This window comes from Xylocopa sonorina, chromosome 10 (genome assembly GCF_050948175.1).
Source record: "Xylocopa sonorina isolate GNS202 chromosome 10, iyXylSono1_principal, whole genome shotgun sequence".
Classification (NCBI taxonomy): Eukaryota; Metazoa; Arthropoda; class Insecta; order Hymenoptera; family Apidae; genus Xylocopa; species Xylocopa sonorina.
The window spans coordinates 7,026,766-7,050,003 of record NC_135202.1 but is presented as its reverse complement, the minus strand read 5'-3'; the positions used below and the strand labels follow the sequence as shown (position 1 = coordinate 7,050,003).

The 23,238-nt window shown below is 29.9% G+C and overlaps 6 protein-coding genes and 1 long non-coding RNA gene across 12 annotated transcripts; 3 read left to right on the top strand and 4 right to left on the bottom strand.

The window, feature by feature from the left end:
- Window positions 1-586: 586 nt before the first annotated feature.
- Window positions 587-7,022, bottom strand: Ide (Insulin degrading metalloproteinase). 3 transcript variants are annotated; one of them, XM_076902308.1, is made up of 14 exons: window positions 6,878-7,022; window positions 5,913-6,112; window positions 5,299-5,799; window positions 4,943-5,145; window positions 4,605-4,853; window positions 4,074-4,466; window positions 3,864-3,973; window positions 3,108-3,252; window positions 2,916-3,026; window positions 2,699-2,819; window positions 2,233-2,439; window positions 1,426-1,718; window positions 1,144-1,353; window positions 587-942 (listed from the first exon to the last, which is right to left on the bottom strand). In XM_076902308.1, the coding sequence occupies exons 1-14, from the start codon at window positions 6,943-6,945 to the stop codon at window positions 694-696; spliced, it is 3,060 nt and encodes a 1,019-aa protein (XP_076758423.1). In that variant the 5' UTR covers window positions 6,946-7,022; the 3' UTR covers window positions 587-693. The 3 variants fall into 3 exon arrangements, with proteins under 3 accessions (XP_076758423.1, XP_076758424.1, XP_076758421.1); XM_076902309.1 differs by lacking the exon at window positions 6,878-7,022 and adding an exon at window positions 6,371-6,464; XM_076902306.1 differs by lacking the exon at window positions 6,878-7,022 and adding an exon at window positions 6,243-6,372.
- A 1,366-nt stretch (window positions 7,023-8,388) lies between these two features.
- On the bottom strand, window positions 8,389-13,706 carry LOC143428053 (uncharacterized). 2 transcript variants are annotated; one of them, XM_076902641.1, is made up of 4 exons: window positions 13,590-13,706; window positions 11,388-11,425; window positions 10,522-10,770; window positions 8,411-8,624 (listed from the first exon to the last, which is right to left on the bottom strand). In XM_076902641.1, the coding sequence occupies exons 1-4, from the start codon at window positions 13,591-13,593 to the stop codon at window positions 8,508-8,510; spliced, it is 408 nt and encodes a 135-aa protein (XP_076758756.1). In that variant the 5' UTR covers window positions 13,594-13,706; the 3' UTR covers window positions 8,411-8,507. The 2 variants fall into 2 exon arrangements, with proteins under 2 accessions (XP_076758757.1, XP_076758756.1); XM_076902642.1 differs by lacking the exon at window positions 11,388-11,425 and having other exon boundaries at window positions 8,389-8,624; window positions 13,590-13,694.
- LOC143428059 (uncharacterized) lies at window positions 9,355-11,857 on the top strand. Its single transcript, XR_013102390.1, has 3 exons — window positions 9,355-9,831; window positions 9,936-10,040; window positions 11,654-11,857. It is a non-coding gene; the product is annotated as an uncharacterized LOC143428059 (long non-coding RNA).
- Window positions 13,707-14,189: 483 nt separating the features above from the next.
- Window positions 14,190-17,359, bottom strand: LOC143428057 (X-ray repair cross-complementing protein 5). The gene is made up of 12 exons (XM_076902646.1): window positions 17,142-17,359; window positions 16,869-16,976; window positions 16,567-16,781; window positions 16,366-16,494; window positions 16,207-16,285; window positions 15,970-16,107; window positions 15,735-15,891; window positions 15,514-15,653; window positions 15,284-15,427; window positions 15,060-15,202; window positions 14,744-14,983; window positions 14,190-14,660 (listed from the first exon to the last, which is right to left on the bottom strand). Exons 1-12 carry the CDS (start codon window positions 17,160-17,162, stop codon window positions 14,486-14,488), a joined length of 1,689 nt encoding a protein of 562 aa, XP_076758761.1. The 5' UTR covers window positions 17,163-17,359; the 3' UTR covers window positions 14,190-14,485.
- Window positions 17,360-17,453: 94 nt separating this feature from the next.
- Slbp (Stem-loop binding protein) lies at window positions 17,454-19,415 on the top strand. 3 transcript variants are annotated; one of them, XM_076902637.1, is made up of 3 exons: window positions 17,454-17,562; window positions 18,309-18,899; window positions 18,995-19,415. In XM_076902637.1, the coding sequence occupies exons 2-3, from the start codon at window positions 18,346-18,348 to the stop codon at window positions 19,134-19,136; spliced, it is 696 nt and encodes a 231-aa protein (XP_076758752.1). In that variant the 5' UTR covers window positions 17,454-17,562; window positions 18,309-18,345; the 3' UTR covers window positions 19,137-19,415. The 3 variants fall into 3 exon arrangements, with proteins under 3 accessions (XP_076758752.1, XP_076758751.1, XP_076758750.1); XM_076902636.1 differs by lacking the exon at window positions 17,454-17,562 and adding an exon at window positions 17,817-18,026; XM_076902635.1 differs by lacking the exon at window positions 17,454-17,562 and adding an exon at window positions 17,817-18,226.
- Window positions 19,416-19,428: 13 nt separating this feature from the next.
- On the bottom strand, window positions 19,429-20,814 carry LOC143428049 (uncharacterized). The gene is made up of 3 exons (XM_076902632.1): window positions 20,477-20,814; window positions 20,035-20,311; window positions 19,429-19,952 (listed from the first exon to the last, which is right to left on the bottom strand). The coding sequence occupies exons 1-3, from the start codon at window positions 20,623-20,625 to the stop codon at window positions 19,509-19,511; spliced, it is 870 nt and encodes a 289-aa protein (XP_076758747.1). The 5' UTR covers window positions 20,626-20,814; the 3' UTR covers window positions 19,429-19,508.
- Window positions 20,815-21,233: 419 nt separating this feature from the next.
- Pglym78 (phosphoglyceromutase 78) lies at window positions 21,234-22,911 on the top strand. Its single transcript, XM_076902631.1, has 3 exons — window positions 21,234-21,433; window positions 21,743-22,240; window positions 22,456-22,911. Exons 1-3 carry the CDS (start codon window positions 21,334-21,336, stop codon window positions 22,620-22,622), a joined length of 765 nt encoding a protein of 254 aa, XP_076758746.1. The 5' UTR covers window positions 21,234-21,333; the 3' UTR covers window positions 22,623-22,911.
- Window positions 22,912-23,238: the final 327 nt, after the last annotated feature.

Here is a 23,238-nt window from a genome sequence, read left to right as displayed (position 1 = left end):
ATTTATTAATGTATACCATTTTTGAAGATGAATTCAAATATTCCGGAAGTTAATACTTTTTAAATCACCTTTCGTTTTGCATTTCTACAATTATATATTAATATGATTAAAATATATTCCTTGATATTGTTTATCATACTTTTGTTATCTGTTATTTCGCAATATAATTTTCTTTACATACACCAAATGTCGATAAAAGGTGATCAGTTCAGATTCGATCTAGAAGTACTAAGCAGTCGACAAATAAGCTTATCTTTATATTTTAAGAACGGTATTGCACGTATACATGAATATTGTCCCAACAATCAATACTATATCAGCAGTGGCTAACAGTTACCATCATCCAATAGTCGGTAACACTATCGGTAATACTGTTTTATTCTCAGTATTGTACGACCGCACAGTAATGGCTACTTTTGCGTGTAATATTGTAATTTGTACCAGTGATGCATTACGTTACAGTACAAACCTTTTAATGATTTTTACATTCTGGTGTAAGATTGCTATAAGATTACTGCTTCTTTCTTTTTACCAACATTTATAATATTAACACTTTTAAAATGTACAATTTTTAATATTCAGAACATTATTATTTATTTAACAGAGCGCATTAAAGTTATTTATTCATTTAATATACATTACAATCGACAGATGCATAATTAAAATATATATTCACAATTATTATTAAATATTTCATAATTTTGATGAATGCGCTCCCTTTCTTGGTATATCACTGAATGGCTTCAGCAATGGATACAGACATTGACTAATTTTAAACGATAGAATATCGTCAATTTTTTTATATTCAATAATATCCACGGCATTTGATGATTCATCACTTCCGTTAGTTTCCAAAACATTTTCATTTTCTAATTGTGGATTTTTTATCGTTGAAAGTACATGCACTGATAATTTATGTTGGAGATCACTTTGAAGCATTTCCTTCAAATAAAAGACATTTAAATTTAAAATAGTCTATAATAATGAAGCAACACTTGTTTTAATACTAAAAATATATGGAACAATGTGGAGTTTTCCATGGTCTGTGGTAATTAACTTGATAAATAGTTAACTGTATACTATACGTGTACTATATGTGATCAACAGAACAAAGATATATAAAGTTCAAACTTGTATACATACCTTATAAAACGTTAATATTTGTTCTTTTGTTATAGTCCTTAAATATGCAACTTCAATATTTGCACGATCGAAGTTATATTGTTGCGTTGAAATTTCACCCCAAAACATAGCAGACAAAGTATTCAGTTGTTTAGGCTTTTCAAGTCGTCGTATTGCTAATGATTCTTTATGTGTATTAAATTCTTCTTCTGTTATAGATGATATATATTGCTAGAATGTATGAAATTTAAGTGTATATTCTAAAAGTAAAATTTATTTAGTATTTCATAAAAACTAACTAACCACCATAAAGTTTAAAAATACATTAATCCTCTGCTCAACATATTTAGGATGCCTATCACTTTGAACTATAATTCTTAAACCTTGTGCACCATTTGTTCTTCGAACGCCGCTAAATACTATGTATCCCAGTTGTTCCTTAGTTCTTAATGTAGTAAAACAAGGTTCTGATAAAATCTGTGCTAAAAGTTCTAGTAGCATATTCGATTCTGTTGATTGCAAGCCAGTTTGGTAATAAACTTGCGTACATGAACTGGTATGATATTTGTTTTTCACTTCAAATAAAAAATGACTACCTAAAAAAATATAAGTCTACAATTTTTCTTACAAGATTATTCATTTTGCTTATTTCAATAGGAAATGTCGAAAATGACTTGACATATAACAAAAGTTAAGATGTAATCATATTTCCCCTTTAAAACTATACAATTTTTTATTAAAAAGTTTGAAAGTTATTTGAGATGTGCAAGTTATATGACTCATCGTGTATATACATATGAAATTTAGAGAATTCAAATTCAATAATCATTTTCTAATTATATAACATACCCACCCATAAATCAACTATGGGTATAAGACTTTCCTTATTATATATCTTTGACTTAGAATTAGCACCATGTATAGAACTCATAAAAATATATCAATATCCAGAAATTACAAAGATCAGTAATTTCATAATGATTATCAGTACTGACTAAATAGTGAGTCATCTGCAAAGTATTAACTTTGCACTATTTCAGCTCAAATATGAAATATAATTGGTTAACACATATATTTTAATAAATTTTCTAATGTAAAGTGTATACTTACCATCTTCCAATTTGATTTCACGCTGTAAAACCAATTGCCTAGGTAAAAGCGGTACTATATGATGAATAGTGTTTGATAATTTTGATTCTATTAATTTTGCCGTTTCAATAGCTTCTGACATTGTCATATTACCATGTACTAAGCATTCCATATGTATCTTACTCAAAAATTGTGGAATGAACTGTTGAACTCTCTCGGCTGTTAACTCTATATGTGAATAAAACAAAACAAATTTTTAATAATCATTCTTATACACATTAATAAATTATAAGTGTTTTAATAGGTACTAATGATAATTTGGTGCTACATCATATTATGGAATAATTGAACTAAGCATATTCAAAAAAAAAAGGAAGCAGTCAAGTATTCAATCAGTTCGAAATAAAGGAAATGGAGTCGTAATAAAATTAAATTAAGTGCTATTTGTCTGAGTGATAGTAAATGATTAAATCGTTTACAGACTTACGAGATGTTGCTTTTAATAACTCATCCTTCATCCAAGTTTGTTCTGATAGTAAAACAGCAAGATAATAAACTACATGCTGATATGGTTGTTCAGTTTTATAGTTTTTTAGACTTCTAATGTACTAAAAATAAAAGAAAATAAAAGAAAAATTAATAATGAAGGTAACATTTAATTAATATATAATTAACGTTTGTAAAAATAGTTAAATGTCATATACATTTTCTTTCCAAATTTCAAATCTTTGTGGATCAACTTTAAAGTTAACCATTTTATCTATAATTTTGTCTAATAGCACATGTTGTTTATCATCATAACCACCAACTGCTAACTAAAAAAAAAAATATAATATACAGTATTATAAATTAAGTTTATTATGTAATATTATATTTTATATCAAATTTTTACTTACTGTCATTCCATATTTACTGTTAGTAAGATCCCACTTAAGGCCAGCTATATCAGCAGCATATGCATATTCGTTTAGAGCATCACGAAACAGTAATACAAACATATATGTTAAATTACAATTAAGTGGATCCAGGTACGCTAGTGAACTGTAAACAGAATATAACAAAACTTATTTAAACAAGATGGTATTATATCATCTATAGCATAAACTATAAATAAACAGAGTCTGCTTTGATCAAAGAAATATTCTTATAGGATATTTATTACATAGTAGTATTTATTGAAGTACATTGAGGTGCCTCACAATATTATTTCATTTTATGAAAGGATTTAAAGTCAAGTCAATATGTCTGAAATATCTTTATCCGACTTAAATACTATTGACCGTGCCGCTAATGCAAACCAGACAACTGTCATAAGTTGCTATAACCGTCAATTATAGGAATCAATAAAATAATTTACTGACAGATTTTGAAGCAGTCAATGAATTTTTGATTAAATAGAAGATTGATTTTGATTCATTGATGAATTGTTTTTTAATTTAACATAGGCTGTAATCTATTCTACGTTTTTCTTATTTCAAATAGTACTATTTACCATTGATTTTTTAACTTATGACAACTCTTTCTATCACTCTCCTCATCCTTTCCTCTTTCCTCTCCTTCCCCCATTAATGTGTTTAAACCTGTGGCGCATAATGCTTAACACCATACATACATATATATTCTACAAAACTCTATTTTCTTATATACTTTACCTGACAAAATCGATAAATAAATTAGCTTTAGGCAACAGAAATTCATCGTCTTGCTTAAACCACAGCCTTATTAGTGAAGTGTCTTCAATAATTACTGGAAATTTAGATGTCTAAACATAAAAATAATATTTTATTTTTACACATGTATAATTGTAATATATACGAGTACATATACACTTTATAAAGATGTAAAGCACAAATTTTGCTCACATTTTCGTCTGTTGGTTTTATATCAAATTTTTCTGGTATGAATTCATTTTTCTGTGGCAACCTCAAATCTGAATTAAAACCGGCGTTTATCCACGTATTTAGTATGTTTTGTGGTATCTTCTCTTTTTTAAATTTAACACCATACCAGGGTTCAGTTTCGTCAGCTATACTACTGTATAATTTCCCAATAACATGTATTCTCACATTTTCTGGTTTTAAGTATTCCATTACCCAATTAATTAAGTCTGGTTTCCATAATGGGAAAAGGTGTTCCGCTGTTAAAATATCTTCCATTGGATAATCATACAATATTTGTGCTAAGCCACTGACATAATCATAAGGATAACTTTTTTCTTTAAAACGGAAATTCATATTTGCAATATCTCTGCATTCCTTGAAAACAAAACAATTATTTACTAGACCAGCTTTGTATATATCTTAAATACTAATCGTCTTAATTATTAATAAATAATCGAGTTTTCTTATTATAACATTAATATTTAAAACGTATATTGAATAACAGATAATTACATTGTAAATCCATTCAACTGGTCCATGTTTTTTCAACATGTTAATATATTGGAAGGTTAATAAAACGATATCATCGATGTGTTGAATACCTTCCTCTGTTAAATCAACAGAAACGACAAAGAAGCTAAAACCTCTAGCACCTAAGCGTTTACCCGATCCAAGTGAATTACACCATCCTTTTGCTTTTAACGAAGACAAAAGTGATCCTTCACCTTCGTGTCCCAATAAATGTGAAACATAACGGGCGGGCTAAAAAAGCGGAATTGATGTATACTTTAATTATGAAAGCAAAAACAATGATCTAATACATTAGAAGATAATATAAATATGATTCTTACCGCTGATTTGTAGTATTCTCGTAAATCAGGTAGAGGAAATATAATATATAAAGTCCTCATATCTTTTATTGGGACAACATACCACTTGTTTTGAAAGTGTTCCTCATTGAATGGATGTTGTGTCCAAACAGGTGCCTCAATATCTCTGTTTTCCACTTTGGAAAATAACTCCACTACCATATCTTCAAGTTCATTTAAACTTTCTAAATACAAAATTTATAAAAATAAACAATTTTTTATTTACACGAAATAAATCACGATCTTATAGTATTACTTTTTAAGTGAATGTATGAGTGTTATTTTCAAATCAAATTCCATTTGAATTTAATTACAAAACATAATGATGTTTTATTTACCTTTGCCAAGTACACATAAATCCATGATGTTAGAAGAATAGAAATTTTTATGAAATTCAAGCAATCTTTCTCTTACATTTATTCCTTTTTCTTTTGGAATTGTTTCTAATGTTTCCTTATTCCCAGTAGCAAACTTTGAAAAAGGATGATTCGGATCCGCAGATGATTTCTCCAATTGACTAAGGCGCCATGTATCATTTGCTAAATTTTTCTCACTTTCCAAGTGAATAGCATTTAATTCTAATTCAGTTAATGCTTCTGTAAAAAGTGGTGCAATAAAAAATTGTGCAAAACGATCTAATGCACCTTTCAGTTTGTCTGAATGTACATCAAAATAATAAAGAGTATTATCCATCTTAGTTGAAGCATTGTATGTGCCACCATTTTGTGATAAATATTTATTGTAATCATTTTTTTCTGGATATTTTTCTGTTCCTAAAAATAACATATGTTCACAGAAATGTGCTAAGCCTGGTAAATCATCTGGATCGCTTAAATAACCTAGAAAAATATATATTAATAAAATAAAGATTGTTTACAATGGTAGATATAGTAAGTACATAATACCACATCTAAGAATTTAGAGTAATAAACACATATACAGTTGACTTTACCAATATTCACATTTAAGGCTGCAGCACTTTTATCTGTCGTTGAATCACTAATGAGCAAAACTTTCATTTTATTAGCAAGCAATAAACCTCTGTATTCTCTTTTATCATTTGGTGACTTAATTATGTCATTGTATCGTTTTTCCACATGATTATTTGGTGACATGTTAGATGTTGGTAATTTTACGTTAAACGATTTATATCTGAAAAGAAAAGACAAAGTGTACTAAATTAAAAATTATATAATCCTTACATTTTCATAATAAATACCAATATTTACTCTTTTTCATGTTTAATTCAATAACGGTAGTCATTATGCAAATAAATTCTTACGTGTCAGTAGTAACATCTATTTGTAACATTTTATCATTTTGAAGTAGTGACGCCATTATAAACGTTAACATAAACAGAAATACACATCAAAAATTTCCCATAAAAGAGAATAAGTTAATATAACTTACATAAAAATGATTAATGATACTATTTTTTTTATTCTTCTATTACTCTGTAATATACCAATTTTGATAGTCTTGTTTTAATTTAATTGAGTAATTTTAATTGAGTAAACACAATATTTTGATTATATGCTGATCTTTAGCAATTAACAATATAATATCAAATATTTAATATCACTGGCTAATATAATACACACAATGTGTTTTCATAGGTTAGAAAACGTACGAAAGAAAAATACTGAAGAATACTGAATAATTATACACGTATTTCACAAGGTTAATTTCTTCCTATTTAAAGATTAATCTTAATATTATTAAATGCGTGATACATATTATTATTGATTCCATTAACTATGTGCTAATATATATACATCAACTTCAAATTTACTAAATAAAAATTCATAAATATGTTCCTTCCATTGTTTCTCACATTAATAGTGATGTCATTCAGACATGGTAGACATATGTCAAATTAAATTACTATGTAGTGTTTCATAATTAGTGTATGCATACCTGGAAACAAAGAAAGACTTGATTTGCATGGAAAAAATACGAGATTTAAACATATAGGCAAAAATCATTCTCCTTAAATTTCCTTGTGCATTGGTTCCCAAGAGTTGCTATTTATTTATTCCTCTTATCATAACTGTTTTATGTTTTGAAGTAAGTCGCACGGTAAGAATATCTCTATAGTTAATTTTGATTTCTTAATGATAGAATTAAAACTATTATCATTTAAGTATAGAAAATACAACAGATGTTTACAACCAATGGTGACAAATAAATAATAACGTGTAATAACGTGTAATGATTATTATCTTCAATCGTACAACGTAATTATCTAAAAATTAATTGTGATCTTAGATTATGGTAGTGCACATTTAGTGATTGAAAATTTGGGACTTTATTGACAATAGTCGATCATCGATAATGGATTTTTAAAATTCTCTTTCTTTCATTCGCTCGTTTATAATTGAATTATGTGTAAACGAGTTACATAAAATGAAAAATATCGAATGCCATAGTAAGATACAGAGGAAGGTTAAGGCGGCAAATATAATTACATATTACGAAAGTGAGGGTAGTATATTTACTTCCAGTTTCTACATTTGGCTTATTTCTTTTTAATGCCGTTAAAAAACGTGTATACGTCCAAAGTAAAAGGTAAAGGTCTTAAACGAATTGAAAACTTGTAAGTAGAATATGGAAATTAGAGATGAAATTAGAATAACTGTGTATTCTAAATTATACAAGAAAAGGATGTGCAAGTGAAGTACAATTTCAGACATCTTAAAGTTTCATTTAGTTTAGTTATCACTTGAAGAATATAATGGCAATAGCCTTTAGAAATATTTGTTAAACAAATATGAAAATTTATTGATACTATTTCTGTATAATTTATGCACAACATCTTATATTTACTTTTCAATGAGAAATTTATCACTTACAAGTGGTAAACATATTGTTTTAATAAGAAATTTATTATGCACATACATAAAACAAATGCTTTTAACATTACTTTTTTTTATGTTTAAAGCAGAATACATAATCTATTTGCAAGACTCCAAATACATAGTTTGTTTAATATATCATATAAATTACATTATGTATCTTGCATTTTATTTCAGAACTTGTTCCAGACATTCTACTACTCAGCAACAAGGATATTGGTAAAACAATGAAATTTAATAACGCACTTACTTTTTAATTTTATTTTATATATAATAATTTACAAAGTTGAAAGTAATTTTATTTTTCCATTTTCTAACCAAGTGCATTTATATTACAAGTATATTACAAGGATATGCTAAAAAAGCTTTGTACACTGTGCAGTGAATAGGAACGTTAAACATTGTAATTAATAATGAGTGTGCTGTCTTTTTGCGTACAAATGTTTTGCATTCCGAAATGTTACAGAGAGGAACTCCAATTATTTACAAATAATATCATTAAACATACAAAATTTTTAGTAAAATTGAAGAAAAAATTACTAATAAATAAAAAATACTAGGGAAAACATTCTTAAGGTCCTTAAATTCAATTGTTTATAGAGAGTAGCTGAAGCAATCAAAATATATGACAAAATATTAAACCGATATAAAAGAATCCACCTGTAACAGCCACAAAAGAAAATATTATTTTATCAGTTGTTATCTTCAATCTGATTCCTCTTCTTATTGATGTCCTTATCAAAAGTTAGAAATCGCGACAAACGTGAACCATTGTACGGGACTTCACTTCCTGGCGGATGTAGTCTCATCTAAAACAAAGATCCATACATAAAACTAATTTATACGAAAAGAACAATGATTCAGGCTCGTTGAATAGATAATAGATATAATGCAATTCTTTCTTTCATGTTCTCAGACTTTATAAATGAAATGCTACCTACCACAATGTACACGCATTTGAGGCAGTCTTCAAGTTCACTTAATGATCGATGAAGTTCAAGAGTGAATCAATACTTTAAACTGGTAAATGTTTTCAGTTAATTCACAAGTTAAATTTTATTTATAAATACAGGTAAAAATTTTTGAACAATTATGTGGGAAAAAAACGTTTCTTCCTATTATCAGTATAAACTAGTAGAAAAATTGAATTTGTTTATGTTTATTAATATTTTGGAAGACTTTCTAATTTTTAGCTCCAAGTATAATTCATTTCTTATTGTAGAACAGTCATTTTTGGACTTCAGAAAAGAGCACGAATAAGTCAAACAATACCAAACGATGCAAAGTTAGTGTGCAAACAGTTATCAGCTGAGTATCAGCCATTCAAGCTATCTCTGGGAAATTAATTATCAACTCGCCCAATTCCATTGTTAGTTCTATTAATGGTATTATTAATAAAAAATTAAAAATTCCGGCCACCAAGCTCGGAAACCACAGAGCACAGCTAAAAAGAAATCTGGTTCTTATACAATTATAATTGAAAAAAGTAAAAAAAATTGATTTATGTATTTCAACATTTAAGATTTGTACAGTAGTATGTAAAAATTTAAAAAAAAAAGTAAATTTAGAGAGAATATTTTAATCAAGAAGAGCAATATTATCGCGTGCTCTGAAAATATCTTTGAATGTTAATGCTAAATAAGGAAGTTGATGAATAAGTTCTCATTTTAAAAACAATTAAACTATTCATTTTACTAAATATGTCTATCGATTATCTAATTTGTGGCTTAAATTTAAGGAATGAAATAGCTTTGTAATTAAGGGACTGAAAATTGCAAGCTTGAGCATTAGTGGTGGAGTCGGCATGATCATTTTGCGATATTGCACGCGTTGCTCGGCCGTGCAGCACTCATTTCTCATCTATTTCTCGACGGTGCCATCCACGACGTTCTCATCCCCCTCTGCTTTGTTTCTGAATCGCTTCTGTAAGAAAACAAAACCGACACCAGTCGCGTTACACGTGATGAAACATGGTGTGTTAACATTGATGATAGTTGGATGATGCGTGCATCACTGGTAAAACTTAGCTTAGCTTACTTCTTCCGCGTGCTCCGTCAAGGTTTAATAGGAAGTTATATTTTCTTGTATTAATTCTAATTCACAAAACTCTTATATTATAGATGTATCTGAAGCACAGAATTCCTGAGTCTCTCCTAATACTTTCAAGCAATTCTTAATTGAGGATAGAACTTTCCTAGCAGAAACGATATCGAAAGCTAAATGAGGTAATGATATCAATTAATTCCTTAATTCTAAACACTTTCAAATTAAAAAACTTGATCAAATTTATATTCTGCATATTAACACATTATACGAAGTGATCCATGAATGATGTGGCTCTCAAAGTGCTAACGGTAACTTTTTAGAGAAAGGGCTAAATATGCAAACGTATATAATTACTTTGGACTTAGTTTCTTAATAAGAAACTTCCGATTAAACTTCGTCATTTGAATGTTTAACCGCGCATTAATATGAAACGCGGCCAATGCAGCTGAAGCGCATAAAAGCTCCCTTGAAACGATACAATCAGAAGATTGCATTTCTGTCTTATTCGTCCGATCTGTTCCATCTCGTTGCACCCGAGTACACCTCGTTCTCTGGTGTAAGCGCGTTCCAAATGTTCGCCTTGAATACGGAGGAGTGGGGAACTGTGGGGTTCTTTTGGCGAAAGAAATTTCGAGGCCCGTGATCTCGAGGATGACTCACCATGATTCTGTACTTTTCTTTGCACGCGTACTCTGTCTCGTCTACGTCGTTGTAACAGTCACTCTTGTAATCAGGAGGGATTGGCCTTCCCTCGAATTGACAAAGCCTCGACAATGGTTTTGCATTCACTATCATCTTCTCAAAACCAGTTGGCTTCCGTTGCGGACAATAGAACACGTCCGGGGTGTTTTTATCGAAAACTATACTCTTGCGCATCATGTCACCGGCCTCCGCCGTTAAGAGGAGTGCCTAACGAAAGTAATATTTCTTTGTTATTGAGAAATGAACTGTTGTTATTTGTATAGTTCTCGTTTTTATTTCAAGAAATTATGAAGAAGTCAATGTTTCTCTTCAAGTGCAAAATATCTCCAAGCTCTAAGACTAAACAGCATTGACAATTTCATAGTATATTCCCTTGTGGAACAGCCTTATTCTGTTCTATTTTATTCCTCGTTTCACTTTGAAAAAAATATGTATAATTCATGTCAATCGTCCTCATTCGGCATGATTCATACTATGGCCGTTAACTTTACTTTCCATTCGTGAAAGGATCAATATTCTTCGACCGCGTCTACGCGGGTTTTATGCAAGAAAACGAAGTGCGCAGTCTGCAATTTTTTCTAGTGTTTAACCAGAGTGATACAAAATCGATGACAACAAAAGAGGACAGAAAGAAAAGCGCGAGATTTATGAATTTTAGTCGCCAAGATTATATGTAAGATCTAGTCTGTTTCCATAACGAGCGATTTCTCCGGGCTGATTGACTCGCCAGAAACGAATTGTAATATCACGCAACTGCGGTGATCACTTCCGGATGTGTGAAAAGTAGGAAGCATAGGAAAGCGTGATCATGCTGAAGTACTCACTGCTAGCATGGCCACTACACTGCAAGCGTATACGGTTCCTGAAAAAAAGGAGAAACATATGCTTCTTATAAAAAAGTACAAAGAAATATTTTATAAGGAAATAAAAATGCAGATATGACAAAGTACAGAAAATTAACAAATTTATAATTTCTTCAAGTTAGTAGGAACATGTGATTTCTAAAAAAAAAAATGTGAAATATGGTCTAAAATAAAAAAAGCGGAAAAATGAAGAAATGAAGGAAACAAGATCGATTTCGTGATTAAAGGCGGGAAAACACTTGTGAGTGGAGCAAAAAGTTTGATACTGAACATGGAAGTTTACGCAAGATGGCTTGTGGACATGCCCCATTATTAACCAAACGTAAACTGCAGAAACTGAACCGCTAAGAAGGGGAGTCAATGCCGTGCGTTTATGCTGTTTCTTTTTTGCAGTTCTCCTTACGGTGCCCTCATTCAAATCTATAAAAAGCTATGGCATATAGACGTACAAATAGTACATCATCCAGTAAGTGATGATATAAAAACAAGGGAATGGATAAATTATCAGTATCAAGAAACATTAAGGCGAGGGAAGTACTATCAGTTTGTAACAAGTAATAAGGAAAAATGCTTTTCAATTCAATCAGAAACATTTTAAAATAACTAATTAGTATTTGTAATGAACATAGTAATATAAGTCAAGGAAGAATTGTTACAATTTCCTTGAACTGATCTTTGCTTCAAGTTTATCTAATTGCAAATAAGCAAGTGGGAGAGCCCAGTCAGCTAGATATTATTTTTATCCGTCAGATTTACAATCGATCGTAAGCAGCGTTCAAGCGCGTCTTCTGCAAGGACGACGAGGTCAGTGCGGTTCCGCGTGGTGCGTTCGATCAAGCTGCTCCTGTTTCAGGATACCGATCTTGTTGAAACGATACCCTTCTGACATTTCATGTCGATGTGACACAACATTCTCGATCAGAAGTAATATAACAACCAATCATTTCCTAGCTAGCACTAAAGTTCTAATAGTAAGTAACAAGAACATACGAAACGTTTAAGATAATTTTATTGATTTGTCCTGTATTCAATTATTCTATATTACAAGTTTCTATCCATGATAATTCATACACAAGAATAATATAATTGTTGCATAACGTAGGAACTAACAGAACTTTTACACTTTCTTAGTAAAAGTGAAAGCATATTTTTAAAAAGTGCTGGAAATCGGATTGCGTGAATTAACAAGAAAAATCTTGAACGAGAATCTGGTTCCCATTCTCTGATCAAGATACATTTTTCAGGTCAATGTCGAATAAAGTATAAAAAAGTGTGAACGTTACGAAAGTAATACTGGAATTTCATCTTATCATGGTACAATTTCTAGCAAAGATAAGACAATTCGAAAGAAAAGTGTGCGATTTTTAGAATATACAGTGAGATATGTATTAATGTGACATTTGGTCCTCGACATTTGTCTATGACATTTAGAGTACAGTTCGCGCTGTAATAGACTAATCTGATGCTAAATTATTCTTTGATTTACAAGTTTCTTACATATATTGTTTTCTCTTCCGTGAACTAAAATATTTTTTATGAATTCACAATGTATAATAACAAGTAGAATGAAGTATTTATTAAATAATTAAAAAGCTATGCGCAAATTGAACATTAAAAATAACTGTGATATCACGTAATATTTCCGCGCAACGTAAAATTTCAATGACGTATTAAAACCTTTTAAGTTTCAAATACCATATAGTACAGTCATGCGAGTAGGTGTTTCTTTAATTATTTCGTGTCCAACTGTATAATTATAGACACCTACATTACCAGCTCTGATCACTATCTTTAAACTCAAATTTATCTTTTATATATGTTCAAAAAAGACTATAGAATGGATATATCTAAATCCAGCATTAATAAATTTTTCAATATTTAAACCTATTTGTTGCAAACAATGGTGGATGATGACGAATACTATTGTTATGTCAGCAAAATAGCATAAGTGCAGCTCATAACGTACGTCGCGTGTTTCATCCCGCATACCTAAACGAAGACGTGAGGTATCATCCGAGTAGGTATATAAGTAGGCTTTTCCTCGTCGCTTTCGCCGTTGAAACAAACATCGACAACAATTCAGCGTTGCAGAAACGATTTACGATACGCTGGTTTATGTACATTCATTTAAGATGACTTAACGTACGCAATCTTGAAACTTACCCATGCTGGTGAACGCGTTTTGCACGGATATAAACACCTGTTGATCCACGCGAGACGGCGTCACTCCGTAGACTAAGGTTGCAGCGGATTCACTCTTCCCGCAGGCTACGAAAGTGAGTGCCGTTATGTTCTACAGGATGTACCAAAAGCATTGGACTAACAGTATCCACACGACCGTCTAAGAATCTTTCGCTGGAAGAGCCGGAAGAACGAAATATTTTAAGTGAAAAAAGTTATTGAGTGAAAAGTTGTACTTGAGATTTAAACTAAATATCTATCTGATAGTAAAAATAATACGAAACCTCAATATATATGGCATTAAGAAATAAACACATTGATAAATTTAACTTCTGACAGCAACTCACGACAATCCTAATCCTAGGTGGACATATATCCTTATTTAAGTCCTTCAAACTTATTGTAGAATTTGCAGCATTAAATGATGATGTTAGAATTTCAAAGAATTGAAAGAGAAATGGAGTGGGCGTCAGGTGGGCGGATGACCTCGTCCTTCCTATATTCAGACATGATAGTATCATCGTTCCATGTTGGGCTTCGTTTCGAGGATCTATTCTCTTCTAATTAGGATAGTACAGTGAGTTCGATATCTCATACGACAATTTTATTTTATGATGCTTGCTATACAATATATATGCTCTTTATACATACATGTACAAAACACAATACGCATTTATCCTTCTCACACATGCATAATTTTAAAGAAGTGTAAAATATTAAAATGTGAACGATTTTTTAATTATATAAAATATAATCTTTTATAAAACTTCATTGCAAGAGGAACTTCAAATGTGTAAGCATGTTTGAAAGATTATACGTTTGCAGTTTGAAATAGAAATGGAACATATCAAATAAGGAGTAACTTGTATATTTATGAATCATGTTTGTCGATTTACCAGGTCGTCTAAATCAATGTCTGAAGTATCCAAGGATAATACAGATTCTTCCTTACACGAATAACTTTCAATATCAAGTTTATTATCCTCTGTCTTATCGGGTTCTTTATTGCTAAGACCATCGTCAACCTGCATATTGTCTTCTTGTGCTTCTTTCCTTTCATCTCTAAACAAAATATGTCGTTTTTATTTGTTAAATTTACGTGCAACATTTACCACTAATATGCAAAAAGTTATTACTTTTTCTTTGGATCTATAGTCTCTAGTCTGAACAATTGTGCAACTTTTTGCGCAGGGAATTTACTTTTCGCTTTTATCGATGGAGCTTCTAAAAGTTCTTTTAAATAATCATCCATAGGTGGTAATGGTTTATTCGGATTAATGGCACGGTAGGATAACATATGCCACCTATGCTGTACTGCAGGATTTGGTACACATCCAGGTAAAAAATGCTGACTTCCATCTACTTCATAACTGTCTCTGTTTGAAAAAAATATATATATACAAGCAGCATATATATAACAGAATTTAATATATGATTACTCAAAGTGCTTACGTATCTTGGAGCATCATAGAGTCTATTAAATTGTCTACAGCTTCACTTTGCTCACTTGACAATTGTTTCATTACAGATTTCATAGGTCTTGTCTCCATTATTCTTCGATCCTCTGCAAACGCTAATTCTATTTCTATCAAGCACTGTGTATAAATACAAGCAACATATTTTATAGAACAATTTAAACTTCAGTTATAGTATAATTAAAAATCATTTTACAATACCCATGGTTCATCAGGTACATCGATGCAAGGAAATAACGCGACCATTCTAGGCGCACTATCCTTCCTAAATACTTTTCTCGCAATAGCGACTGAATTCGTTGCGTGCATTGCTTGCACTAAACTGTAAAATGGTTTGGTTACATTCTACAAAAATCAAGACAAATAATTAAATAATTAAGATAAGTAATTAGTTTGGAATATTTTGATGCAAATAAAACAATAAGACATACATTCACGCTACTTGAGGGTAGAATAACGTGGCTACTCTGTTTGTAAAAATAATCCAGATCAATATTGTTCTTATTCGTGAAATTGTAGATTTTGTAACTTTTCTCTCCACTTTTATAACTCTTTTCTTCCTTTAATTTTTCTGCAATTACAACAAAATTGATTTATTTGATGTCATATTTACATGCAATAGCTACGATAGCAAAATCAATTTTGCGCATACTTTCAATTGAAATAAAACTTCCTCCATATTTATACCCCATTATAGTCTCATCCTTCGTATAAGAACATCTCTGTCGGTCGAGGTATACTGTTTTTTGTTGAAGCTTCTGACCTTCTTTATTAGCCCTTTGCCATGACGGAAATTTTACTTCACTTATCTGCCGAAAATTATAATATTTAGTTAAAATAATTGTGTATATCATAACACATTTTTTTCCTTTAAAATGACTTCTTACTTTAACATAACTAACAATCGGAATTTTTTTATCGACTAACTCTAAAGTATAGTAACATGGAGTTGGTTTCTTTGTTGCTTCTACATAAAATTTTAAACTTGATATAGCATCATCAAATGTCATATGCTGACCATTGATCTAAAAGAGAAAATAAATTTACTATTCATTCATGGTAATGTACTATAAATATAAATATGTATTATAATAATCAAAACTATAAGTAATAATAGTTAAAACCTTTTCAAGAACATCTTTAAGAAGTTTTTCACTAATCTTAAGACAGGAGGTAGGTTTTTCATTCAATGACTCCTCAGATCTACAATAATAGTTATGTACAATAATTCATCTTGATGTAATTAATTGATTTCTAGCAAGTTGTTAATTTGTTCATCATACATTGCGATTAATTCAATTTTTTCAGCAAGTAATGAATTTGCAATTGTATCTGCTTGAAATTGTGAAATAATGTTTTCTTCCTCATCAAAGTTAGACATCAAAATGATTTTCTTTGTAGAAGTACCAATACTAAAATAAAAAATAGATCATAATTAATACACATAAATATCCATAGTTTGATTATATAACAGTAAAACATACACATTTTGTTTCATAAATTTCCTAGCAGCCTCGAGCGCTTCAATCCAGTTGGAACAATATCTGGTATTTTGTAAATTCATAATTTCTTCTATGAAATCCCAATTTGAAACCTGGAAATCTGTAAACTCCTCTATATGTTCCGAATTTAAACTATTTTTTGTATCAGAGGAACCCATCAACATTATTGCAACTTCATTTTTTGGTGTTAAAAAAATCTATAAAGTAATCAATATTAGTAAATAACAGCGAATGGATAATTCTCTATAAATGCATTTAAATACACAGTTTATAATTATAAATACCATTTTTTCCATTTTTCGCGTAGCAATAAGCTTTGCCTTTTCTAGGTAAGAATTGTCTTTAGCATTTGGACTTGTTACACCAATATTTATTAATAATATTAATGATTCCTGAAAATAACTAATTGTATTATATCATGCATAAAAAGGAATTTGCATGATTCGTTCCATCATTATTAATACACAAATGTAAATGAAAAATATATAAATAATTTTATTTATTTAATGTGTTAAAGGTCATTACGAAATAGCGATTTAAAAGGAATAAGATATAACCTTTATTGCTTTCGGAGGCATTTTGCACGATCACAATCAGTATGTGCACGTTCTGAAGTGTTTGTATTTAAATTAAATGATCGTCAAACAATTAAAAGAATCACAGTTCCGTAATAAATAAAAATAAATGATTATTCAGATAAATTTCTTAGTCACCACTGTACGCAGAAAAAGTACTGATGGAAGTATAATGTATAGTGTTTATAGGATGTGCCTTATCAGTCGCGGGAAGACGCAATTGTTTTGATAACAAATTTCATGTACATGTCTTAATTGAAACGGTATTTCATACAATCATATATTATTTTACGCTTCTCGAATTTATTAAAATAACATAATTTTCACGAAATAAATTTTATCCGCTATATTACTGTTACTAGTAATGTAAAAACAATAATCAACAATTTACGCATCGGTCAGTGTAAGTAATTACAACCTTTGAAATATGAAATACTAGAATATTTAAAAATTCTAGATTATTAAAATATTAAATATCAAATTTAAACATAAACCAATACTTGTATTCTTAGTTCTTTTAAAATTGCCCGATAGGGGATGCAAGCTTGTCAAACAAAAGGCGGTAGAATGCCGCGTACATTTTGTGATATTTGATTTTGCAAGACGGAAACCGGACTTTAAACAATGAAGAAAAGTTAGATACAAGTAGAGTGTATTAATCGTGAAAGAGGATTAAGAAATGAAATTTTGGACGTTTGTTGCTATTGTACTTGTAATGTATATGTTTTATAAAGATCAACAACGAAAAAATATTTCATAGCTTTTAACCTAGAAGACAAGCTTCTAGCCAAGCTATCTGATCTTTGAGGTGCGCGAGTAGGAGTCGAACTATCAGAAAAGGCGCGCACCGCAGAATTTGTAACAGTTGTAAGGATGAACTTGTTGTACAAGTTTGTTTAAAACTAAGTGGAATTTTCACGCGTTAGAAGAGCTTTGATATTTTCTGATCTTAGAGTGAAATAGGCAATTATTCTTTCTAACATTTATTAGCAAAAATCTGCGATTAATAACTCCTTCCTATGTTCTAATGCGAAAGTTACGTCGTTCATTTAGGTTATTATTGTTAGGTAAAGTTCTATTTATTTATCGTTACTTTCACGCGATAAAATCGTTGATTTTGCTACAGATTAGATTCTTTTTTTTTCATAGATCTTCTTGAGATATTTGTTTTCACAATCGTAGTAAAATGGAAATAGATACACACAGCTCATGTGCTTTAATGACAGAGGAAGATGATGCTCTTCTTAACGAAGCCATTTGTATGGGCTCGAACGCATTTAGAGAAACGATAGAATCGAATAAAGAGGATGCGAAAAAAGAGAATTGTCTCGAAATTAAACGACCTGAATCCACAACCAAATCTATGACACATATTAATTATGGTCAAGGAAATGGGGAGGATGTTAGTTCAAATGTAGAAGTTATTAATAAGTCTGAAAGTATAGTAAATCGCACAAATAAGACAAATGGTATAAAACATGGGAATGATATTAAAGATAAGTCAGAAGACTTAAATAGTGTTCGCAAAAGACCTAGGGAGAATCAAATAAGTAATGAGGATGTAAAAACTTTTAGAACAAGACGTTGTAGCGATTCTAGTTCTACCACAAATTCCTCGGATAGTAATAGAAAACCTATAGAATATGAAACAGATCCTAGGGTGTTAGCCCGTAGACAAAAGGAAATAGATTATGGAAAAAATACTATTGGATATGATAGATATATTCAAGCTGTACCTAAGTAAGACGATTTTAGCATTGGGATATTGTTGGAAATAACGTGTTGTAGAAAATTGACCATTGCATTCATTATTATATTGACTATATTTATTCTAGAGAAAAACGTACAAGAGAACATCCCAGAACACCACCAAAATATATTAAATACAGTAGAAGAGGATGGGATGGCATGATAAAATTATGGAGGAAACAACTTCATTTATGGGATCCTCCACAAGATGGCAATAACGCCAATTAAAATAAAGTTATAAACTTTATTCTGTTATGCAAATTCGTCATTGCCGTGCATCATGGTTTCATGTTTTTTATATTTGTATAAAATTTCATCTAAATACTAGAATTAGTAATGAATGTAATATAAATTTTTAGTACATTAAGTATGAATATTTATATATATATGCATCGAGAAAAATTCTAATTGCAATATAAATTAAAAAATGGATAGTAAATATAACATTGCAAAATATATGTAAGTTTATATCAAAGGGTTTTGGAACACAGAAGAGGTATTGAGAAAACACAGAATAATATTAATGTCAAAATTGTTTGTTTCATACATATTGGAAAGTGTTTACAAATTAAATATGTATTATTATTATTTACAAGTATGCTACTGAGTTGTATGAAATGAAGGCCTACATCGAATTTCCAATTGGTTCAAGATGATATCAAGTTTTTGATTTGTTCTTTGTTCCATTTCATCAATTCTTCTCATCATTTTTGCCTCCATGTCTTGAAATTTTTTATCAATGTACATTAAAATGTCTTTATTATTTGATACAGTATTTTCATCTATAGACTGCGCCATTTCTTTTCCATTGTTATCTTTAGTATTTTTACTTTTTGTATTCACAATTTTTGTGTAATGAGATTGAACACCATTTGTGGTATCGTTTCCTTCATCATTAAAGTTAAACTTAGCGAGGAAATTTTTTATTATCTCAGGGTTAAAGATTTTTGTAGAGAAATTTTTGGATTCATCTTTTGGTTCTGTTAGATAAAGCCTTATACCATATATCCACAAACCTGTATTTTTAGTTTTCATTTTTGTAAACTAAAATGTAAATTTTTAATTAATTTTCCTTAAGGAGCATCAAAAAGAATGTATTGTATATACATATTTCTTTATTCTATACCTTAATGCTAGCTTCTGTAGTTTGTGGGAGAATTGCTGTTTCCGCAAAGTAGACTGAAATATCTTCAAATACATCTACAAGTTCGGCAAACTTTGTTGTTTCATATTCTCCGTATTGTTTGAAAAATTCTAATACATTAGCTTCGGAAACCACAGCAATCTGAGAGATTCTTTGGCCTTTAGTTAATTTTATATCTAACATACATGGTTCACTATTAAATTCAGTTGGTTCTAAATATATGCATGTTTCCAAGGAAACAACTTCTTCAAAGTTAGTTCTGTAAAGAAATTTACATTTATTTAATTTAAAGACAATAAATAAACATATATTTTTTATTTTATGCACACACGTACGAAATACAAATACGTAAATAAAATATATATATATATAATTACTACATGGAAAATGTATATATTTCTAGTAAATAAAATATTTTGATTACTTTTGAAATTCTTGAGGTGAAGCTATCGCCCTGAAAGCATCGCAAAACTGTTTGTTATTAGTAATTTGCCAGTTGCAAGAGATTTGTAAAGAATTCGCATCTAATGTCAAGGAAGAATCATTAACTTGTCGATCATCTAAAAGTTCCATTATATACAATTAACCGGTAGATTCTTCTGATAATTTAACAAGTACTATTAACCAACAGTATAAATTTGTAATTCACTGCTTTGTAATATCATTTTTAATTAGATTTATATAAAACTAACATCGCGCGGATACATTTTACTTTCATAAAGGTTATTTACGTTTCACTTCACTTCTATGTGGTAAAAGTTTCTTAATAAGCATATATGATTAATTATTAACACAAAGAAAGGTATATGTACACCTCTAATCAGAAATAATTACTTCGTTAATATTTTAACCATTGTCGACAAGATACTATTCAACAGACCGTGTTTTCGATGCATATTACATATAAAACAAAACGTACGATGAAAACCAACCATTGGTTATAATGGCGCGAAACAGTTTGTTGCTCGATTAAACGAGTAAAAACAAAATTAGGATATCAACCTATTTATTTAAAAATATATATCGTTGATTCGATAACATTCTTGGTTAAATCGTATTTAAATCAATCTATGTAGGAAAAGCCCGTGAGGACGTAAACGATATACAATCGTGAATGGTAGAATGCGTGTGTGTAAAATTTTGACTGAATTGCTCCCGCGACCGAAGTACGTGACAGGTGGTGGGGGCTATCGTCTGAAGCAGTTGTGCAGAAATATTGAGCAGAGATCGTTCCCGGATTGTATTTCGTCTTTACGTGCTATTAACTCTTACGGTACAAAAATGTCGAAATATACAATTGTTATGGTTCGCCATGGAGAGAGCGAATGGAATAAATTGAATCTGTTCTGCGGATGGTACGATGCCAATTTATCCGACAAAGGTATATCCTTCTTTCAGTAGTAAATCTCGAAAACTAAACTTCAAGGGCAAAAGGTCGACCGGTTTCAAATATTCAGAGATGGTTAAGTTCTTTCACTCTTGTTATTTTATCTATATGTATATATATTTATATAGATTAATTATTAAATATTACGGTGATGTTATATAGTTATTTTACAAATATGTTATGAAGTTCGACAGAAAAAAATGTGTTACGATTTATATAACGATATATCGACAGTTATTTAACTGTCTTACATATTTACATGTTAATGTAATTAACAATAACAGTTTATTTATAAAATTATAGGTAAAAGTGAAGCACTTGCTGCTGGAAAAGCAATCAAAGAGGCTGGCCTAACTTTTGATATTGCTCATACATCAGTATTGACTAGAGCCCAAGAGACTCTAAAATCAATTCTCAAGGAGATAGGTCAAGAGAACATTCCTGTTTGCAAAACATGGCGTTTGAATGAACGTCATTATGGTGGTTTGACTGGTATGAATAAAGCTGAAACTGCTGCAAAGTATGGCGAAGAGCAAGTACAAATTTGGAGAAGGTCCTTCGATGTACCTCCACCACCCATGGAACCTGATCATAAATATTACGAAACAATAGTAAAAGATCCTCGATATGCTGATGGACCAAAACCAGAAGAATTTCCTAAATTTGAGTCCTTAAAATTGACAATCGAAAGGACGTTACCATACTGGAATGATACTATTATCCCACAGTTGAAAGAAGGGAAGAAAATTATCATTGCTGCTCATGGAAATAGTTTGCGTGGCGTGGTGAAACATTTAGATCGTAAGTTTCTCTTTTCACAAAATAAAATATATTTAAATATTTATATTAACCAGAACTGGGTAAGTTTTATTTTAATAGTATTTAAATATTTTGAATTTCCTTTTAAATAACAAACAGTCATATAACTATTTTATTCATAATTTTAATTTGAAGATAATTCAAAACTTTATTTAAATAGTATCCGATCTTGATATTAACCGCTTACTATTTTTCAGAAATGAGTAATGATCAAATTATGGGCTTAAATTTGCCAACTGGAATTCCATTTGTCTATGAATTAGATGAGAACTTTAAACCTGTTGTATCTATGAAGTTCTTAGGCGATGAAGAAACTGTTAAAGCTGCAATGGCTGCAGTTGCTGCGCAAGGAAAAGCAAAATAAAGTTTAAGAAATTTATCATGGTAAATTTTAATTACTACGTACAAAATGGAAAACATTTGTTAATTTCTAGGTCTTCTTATCATTGATAAGAAATTGATTCATCATTCAAGGATATACTTTGATGTGTATGAAAAAATATGTTTATAAAAAAAAAATACACAGTACATAGTTATTATCTTTCAGTAACATTTTACAGCTCTTACATGTTATAATTTATTTAAATATTTATTGAAAATCAGTATAAAATATAAAAGTATTACAAAGGATATTAAATATAATTTTCCTTTGATTTCAATTGTAGTTAATAAAAACAAAAAATTATTATTATTATGTGATCTAAAAAGATATTAAACCATTTTGTAAGCTTCTCCTTTTAAATTTCATTCCGTAATTAAAAGAATTTTAAGATATGCAGACACACAGGTTCCTAAAAATTTTAAATATGTTATAGATAAGTGTGTATAGTAACTGTCACAAACGTTTCATCGATATTGTCTTAAACGTTGTAACACTTTCATTTCCTATGCATTCATATTTCACATGATTGTATTTTAAAATTTAGTTTTTCCAATATTGAAATATAATGTAAACTAACTTAATTACCCGATTATTTTGA